Below are 6,530 nucleotides of genomic sequence, written 5' to 3' on the forward strand. Positions count from 1 at the left end.
GGCTTAGCAAGGTCCATGAAAGAGTAAATGAAAAGAGTCCTAACAGGGAAAGGGGCCAGTGACCCTTGTTCCATGGGGTCTAGCAGAGGAAGGGTTAAGGGGCAGGCCCTTTTAGAACTGGGGGAAAAAGTGCCCCACCCAAGGGAGGGGCCGGTGGGTTAAAAGGCAAGCAGCTTGAAGCAGCCTGAGTGAAGGGACAGAGCCTCCCGATATCAAAAGGCCTCTCACTCTGCAGGTCCAGCTCCAGGTAAGTGCTTCTCTGGGCTTGTTGCTTGTTGGTTTGACTAGAGGGAATCTTTTCCTTCATTATGTCATTCCTGGGTTAACACAGGCCCTAGATCTCAACAGACCCTAGCTCTGCAGGGACCTCTTCAGGTCAGTCCCTTTCCCCTAACTCATGTGGGGTGGGCTGTGCCTGACCACAGAATCAAAGAGATGCTGGCCCGGGAGGGAGGTGTAGAGAAGGGAGGGGGAGCTGCATGTCCAACCCTGACCTGTCCTGCTCTGCTCCCAAGCCCCGGATCCTTCCACCCACAGCACTTTCCAAGCCACATTTCTGGTGCCCCCTACAGGGCCCTGGCTGGGATATCATCATATACTGTAAGTTTGCTATGAGACACTACAGTATAGATGATGTACTAGTCTGGGTACCTCCAGCTCTGGAGCCTGAAGAGAAGGGCAGAGAGATGCTGCAAGCCCAGAGGGCTCACCACCCAGCCTGTCACAGCCTGCCGACTGCCAGGGCACTTGGGAATGGCGAGGAAACCGTTACCATTACTGAGTTTAGTAATGGTAACGGTTCTCTTGCTGCACCCAGAAAACGTGCCAGGAAGAGAGCTCAGGACCCTGGAGGAGACTATTAGAAGGGAGGGAGACTTCAGTTCAAACAAGGGGGTGGAAGTGAGGGAATAGGTACATTTTCTCTTTCCTGCTCTAAAGAAATAAAGATGAGAACCCAAATGCCTGTCTTGTAACTTTATTATCATCCGAGACTGGGGAGAGGGATGGGGTGAGAGGCATTATGTCACTCAGGAAACACGGGTCCTTACACAGCTTCAAGGTGGAAGAACTGGGGGAAGAGGAGAAAGATCTCTTCCCTGCTAACAATGGCAACTTAGGGAGAAACTCTGGACCCAATGCCAGCTAGAGGCTGTGTGGCATAGTTCCCACCAAGGGACCAACTTTTCAGACCTAAGTAGCTACTACTTCCCAGTAGTAGAGGAACTACCTGGGAACCGAGCTAAGGCAGGTTCCTTCCTCCAACAGGAGACACAGCTGTGTAGCCTCAGCAGGGTTAGGCCAGCTGGCAGTCAGTCAATGTTCATTCCCCTCATCAGTCCCTGCAGGCCTCCCAGCCAGGGGCAATTGGTCAGTTCCTGCCAGCAGCTTGGGCTGGCATGCTGTGGGAGGGGCACGAAAGGGTGGTCACTTCATGAGCTTCACAGAGAGGCGGATCTGAACGTCACAGAGGAAGATGTCCATGAGGTCTCGGCCCACCTCCTGTGCGATATGGTAGATCACTTGGCCCTTTGGACCAATCAGGAGCCTCTGAGGGTGTGTAAAAGAGAAGGACATGGAAGCCAGGCACATGCCTATAGTCTCAGCTACTTGGGAGGCTGAGGCAGGAGGACTGCTTGGGCCCAGGTGTTCCAGACCAGCCTAGTCTCACTTACCATATGAGATTCTTTGGGTACCAGAAGCCTCTGTTCGATCACCAGCTCCCCACTTGGTCCTTCATCCCATAAGATCGTCTTCTGTGCAGGGAGACATCATGATTAATCAGTCACATCCTGGCCTCTCTGGGACCCAGAGTACTGCTCTTGGGTGTGTGCCTGGTGTATACCCCCGATCTCTTCACTCTGTCTGCACCTGCTGCACGTTGTAGGGCACCTCCTGGGGCAGGTGCTCTAGGAGCTTCTCTCGGATGATGTTGGCGCAGATCTCTTCAGGCGTCTGGCTAGTGAGGACTCCACTGTGGAACTCCCAGGGCCCTGGCTGGGCCTGTGCCAGGAGGTATTTCTGTGGGCACAGGGGGAGTAAGTGGGCATCTCAATTCCAACCAGGACTTTCCTACTCACTTTGGCGTCCAGGAGGAAATCTGAGGCCTGTCTTCACATGGTAGAAAGCAAGGGCCAGGCTATGGCCAAGGCTAACTGACCTTTAGTGTTTTTACATCCTCCTGGCTTAGGGCTGACAACATGAAGATCTCCTGGAAGTGGGGCCAGCCAGTCCTCTGAGGGTTTCCCACAGACTGTATGTGTGGCTCCTTAGCTGCTGAGCTAGGGCCAGGCATGCCAGGGTGTGAGCGGAAGGCTTGTTTCATCTCGAGCTTCTTGCCATTGACCACACCTTCAGTGAGGGCTGCCGTGAGCCCCAGGAGAACTGACTTTTGCTTCAAGCAATCTACCTGGATGTGGGCGATGGGCAAAGGGTATGCAGTCAGCAATATGGGGGCCTTCGAGTGAAGCAGACCCCTTCCTCAGGAGGGGGATGCTCACCTTGTTCATGACAAGGATGCTGGGGACTTGGGAGAACTGGGTCAAGCACCGGAGCACCTGAGGGCTGAGCTGGTTCCGAGTCCACTTGTCTGAGACATCCACAAGAACAACAACTGGAAGATAGCAGGGCAGAGAAAAGGACAAGGATGTGACCACTGTTCTTCCCATCCTCAAAAAAACTTCCATGGTATGGGCTCTGGCCAACTCCCAACCCACAAACTACCAGGAATGAAAGGACATAACCCCTGTAAACTGGGTTTCAGATTCCCATTCTGAGCCTAACCGAGATCAGCAGATTCCATACTCTTCCATGGATCTTCCAACAAAGAGAGCTCCAGGTGGTGCCTGAGGGACAGATATATATCAATCAGGAAGGGTCTTATGACTTAGGCAATCCTGATGTGGAATGGGGTGTGGTAAGGGGGTTTTCCAACCCCTATGATGGAATCTCCACACCCCCTCTTCAGTACCTCCCCACCAGCACTCCCACCTGTTTCCACAGCCATTACCTCTTCTGTTTAACAGGACTGATAATGCCAGGTGTGTCCAAAAGAATCTAAAATCAGGAAAAAGAGACACTCATACCACAGGAGGAATGATTGTAACTGGGAAGTGAGAGGCCACCCTTCATGCCAGGAGCCTGCCCTCCCGTCTTGGCCATGCTGTTACTGACTTTCGATTTTTGCCCTTCAGCTTTGTTTTAGTTCTAGATGGGATCCAGGAAGATGATGACTGTGAATATATGGAAGATTAGGAAGCAGTAAAGAGGGAACGAGATCTTTCTGAATAGATGCCAGAGGAAGGAAAGTAGAGACAGAACTGCACCAGGCCTAAAGGAAGAGGAAACCCCCTTCCCTCAGATAAGTAAATCTAAGCATCATTTTCTTCAAGGCTGATGGTAATGGAGACCTTCTTAGCTTCACCCTCTGTCCTATTTCCAGGACTCCCTTTGTAGGTACCCACCACCTGGGCCTCCTTCTCTGTGATGACACCCAGAGCTTGGCAGCGAGTGGTGTGCACCTTCTTGGAGACAGGAAACACCTGCCAGAAAGGAAGGAGTCCCAGTGAGATCTCAGATCCCTCCAGGACCATCCATGATGGCACAGCAAGAAGTGAGAGACGAAAAGGGTAGGATGGTCAAGGGTGTAGCATACCTTTCGGCCCAGTAGCTGGTTAGAGAGTGTTGACTTCCCTGCATTCGGAGCTCCCAGGAGAACCACACGTAGGACCCGGGGATTCTCAGGCATGTCAGGGCGATGGACCAAGAGGAGATCCTGCTCCTCTGTGTGTGGGTGGGGAGAGGAGTGAGATGAGACGTAGTGGAATCTGAATTCCCTGTCAGGTGCTGATTCCTGCCCACCCACAAAAGGAGTAAGGGTACAAGATTAAGTGCACTAGGTTCAAGCCACCTAGACTTTGAGATCTAGTCTGGCCCTTAATTTATGTAACTTTATCAAGTTCTCTAACCTCTCTAAGCCCCTTACTTTTCTTAGATGTAAAATGGAGTTGTTATTAATGGTACCTACTTACCCACATATAACTTTCTTTTGATGACTGGAAAACTGTGTAAAACCACTCAGCACAGTGCCTGACACTTAATAGATACTCAATTACTGTGTAGCTGTGCCTGTATGTATGTGTGTGAAAGCACAGCTGGACTACAAAAAGCCAGAAATTTTGGCTGGGCTAGGTGGCTCACACCTGTAATCCTAGCACTCTGGGAGGCTGAGGCAGGAGGATCTCTTGACTTCAGGAGTTCGAGACCAGCCTGACCAAGAGCGAGACCCCGTCTCTACTAAAAATAGAAAAAATTAGCCAGGTGTGGTGGTGCTCTCCTGTAGTCCCAGCTACTCGAGAGGCTGGGGCAGGAGGATCACTTGAGCCCAGGAGTTTGAGGTTGCTGTGAGCTAGTCTGACACCACAGCACTCTAGTCTGGGCAACAGAGTGAGACTCTGTCTCCAAAAAAAAAAGAAAGTAATTCCCTCAGCTCTCATAATCTCACCCTACAAAGGATGTTGTGAAGGCTCTGCAAGTTTTCTCAGTCTTTCTGTATTAGCTCCTTATGACATTGAACTGCAATTACCAGTTCATGTGTCCAGCCACCCTACCAGACTCTAGTTTATGCTACTTGAAGAATAAAGTGTGCTATTTTCCAGGTGCAACTGTGGCCTTGACGAGTAGATGAGGCTCAACATGCATTTATAGGTTCAAGTTTGCTTTCCATGTGGGGGCGGAGAGCCATACATACTTCGGCCTTGTCTGTGGCCCTTCAATCTTGTGCTCTTTCGTGAGCATCTCTGGTCGTAACCACATCGGTTCCCTCTCCTTCCCAAAGTCTTAGAACCTGGTATCTCTCTCCTGTGAGATTCTTCACTTCTCCCCTCTCCCAGCGCCTCAAAATCGTTTTCTATAAAATAGCGCCTAAGACGATATCCTCAGAAACTGAAGGGTTTCAGTGCTAGAAACGTGACAGTTTCGGGCAAACCTATCAAGGCCTTTTACCTCTACGTGTGGACACCGCGGGAACGCAAGGAGTCAGCAGCGAACTGTCGGACTGAGGGAATCCGAGGAAATGGTCCAGGGCTGAGCCCTGGCCATACTGGCGAGAGGCCGATGCCAAGCGGGGACCAGAGAAAGTGGCGCCCGAGACACAGGACAGGTACCTCCGCTGACAGCATAAGAGCGAGGAGAACGGAGTCACCCACTCCCCCGCGAAGCGGGGACCCAAGTGCCAGACCCTTAGCACCACTCGAACAAGCCCAGCCCCGCGCAGGCCGGAGGCAGCCATTGCCGCCGCAATGCACTCCGGGAACCGACCAGGAGCGCTCCTACGATTGGACAGAGCGGCCGACGAGCAAGCGAGTAGGAAAGAGGTAGGTCGGCCCAAACAGAGAGCGGAGACGGATGGGACGTGGGAGGACCGAGGGGCCAGTTATGGAGACTGGCGGACGCTGAGGGAAGGGAGAAGTGTGTGTTTAGGGTGTATGCGAGCATGATGATCGTTTTGGACTCCCATACACATCGTATTTTCTTCTTCTGCCAAAGTTTTGTAAAAGGCCCTTCTAGCCCTGTCTGCTGAAAGACTACATTTCCCTCGAGGCCAAGCGGCAGAAATCGCCCTCCTCGGGCCTGGCTTCACCCAGCGGGGAAAAGCCTGTCTACCGCGGGAGACGTGGGCGTGGGCGTGGGAGCGGGCAGCGTTCCGCCTGTGCCCATAAGGGTTGTGCTTTTGTGTTTGGTTTGTTTTGTTTCATTCCTTTTCGGCCTCAGGCCTGCAGGATCCTCTTCCAGACCCACTTTGACATGGTCTAGCGGTTAGCAGTGGCCTCAGGCAGGCTGCACCTTTGCTTTATGCTGGTCTCCTGGAAGAAGTGGTCCCCGGGTCGGTGTTATGGATGAGCACCAGATCTGAGTTTCCTTCCTGTAAACCTCTGCTACTATCTCCTCTCTGAGGCCATTCCTTTCTGGAGAAAAATCAGAGGGTCTGCAAAGGAAGAAGAAACTGCTTAGCTAGCTACCTAGGATAACCCAGACTGCTCTAGTACCTGAGGAACTCGATTTACCTTGGCCTGTTTGTCCTTGAGCCCTCTTCATCCTTTGAAGCCTCTCAATCAAACTTTTGAAACTGAGAGATAAGTCTTGGGAGTATTTGGGGGAGAGGATTTATAAAGCATCTACTGTGTGCAAGCCCTGCCCAGGTGCTGGGTATACATCAGTGAACAAAATGGACAGAAATTTCCATCACAGGGCCAGGCGTGGTGGCTCATACCTGTAATCCTAGCACTCTGGGAGGCCAAGGCGAGAGGATCACGTGAGGTCAGGAGTTTGAGACTAGCCTCAATAAGAGCGAGACGTTGTCTCTACTAAAAATAGGAAAATTAGCTGGGTGTGGTGGCGCATGCCTGTAGTCCCAGCTACTGGGGAGGCTGAGGCAGGAGTTTCGCTTGAGCCCAGGAGTTTGAAGTTGCTGTGAGCTAGGCTGACACCACAGCACTCTAGCCCAGTCAATAGAGTGAGACTATGTCTCAAAA

At 52.0% G+C, this 6,530-nt stretch overlaps 1 protein-coding gene across 1 annotated transcript; it reads right to left on the reverse strand.

Annotated features, from left to right (window-relative positions):
- Positions 1–953: 953 nt before the first annotated feature.
- On the reverse strand, positions 954–5,359 carry ERAL1 (Era-like 12S mitochondrial rRNA chaperone 1). Its single transcript, XM_012648239.1, has 10 exons — positions 5,002–5,359; positions 3,653–3,780; positions 3,462–3,539; positions 3,008–3,054; positions 2,782–2,843; positions 2,499–2,611; positions 2,159–2,407; positions 1,870–2,019; positions 1,674–1,754; positions 954–1,548 (listed from the first exon to the last, which is right to left on the reverse strand). The coding sequence occupies exons 1-10, from the start codon at positions 5,285–5,287 to the stop codon at positions 1,426–1,428; spliced, it is 1,317 nt and encodes a 438-aa protein (XP_012503693.1). The 5' UTR covers positions 5,288–5,359; the 3' UTR covers positions 954–1,425.
- Between the last annotated feature and the right edge of the window lie 1,171 nt (positions 5,360–6,530).

This window comes from Propithecus coquereli, unplaced genomic scaffold (assembly GCF_000956105.1).
Source record: "Propithecus coquereli isolate 6110/MARCELLA unplaced genomic scaffold, Pcoq_1.0 Scaffold281, whole genome shotgun sequence".
NCBI lineage: Eukaryota > Metazoa > Chordata > Mammalia > Primates > Indriidae > Propithecus > Propithecus coquereli.

Excerpts from the sequence above, each read along its gene's own strand:
- ERAL1 (XM_012648239.1), bottom strand. The coding sequence starts at position 5,287 with ATGGCTGCCTCCGGCCTGCGCGGGGCTGGGCTTGTTCGAGTGGTGCTA. Across the intron at positions 3,781-5,001 it reads CGCGGTGTCCACACGTAGAG|AGGAGCAGGATCTCCTCTTG; the intron begins GTAAAAGGCCTT and ends ACCCACACACAG. Across the intron at positions 2,612-2,781 it reads TATGGAATCTGCTGATCTCG|TTGTTGTTCTTGTGGATGTC; the intron begins GTTAGGCTCAGA and ends GCTATCTTCCAG.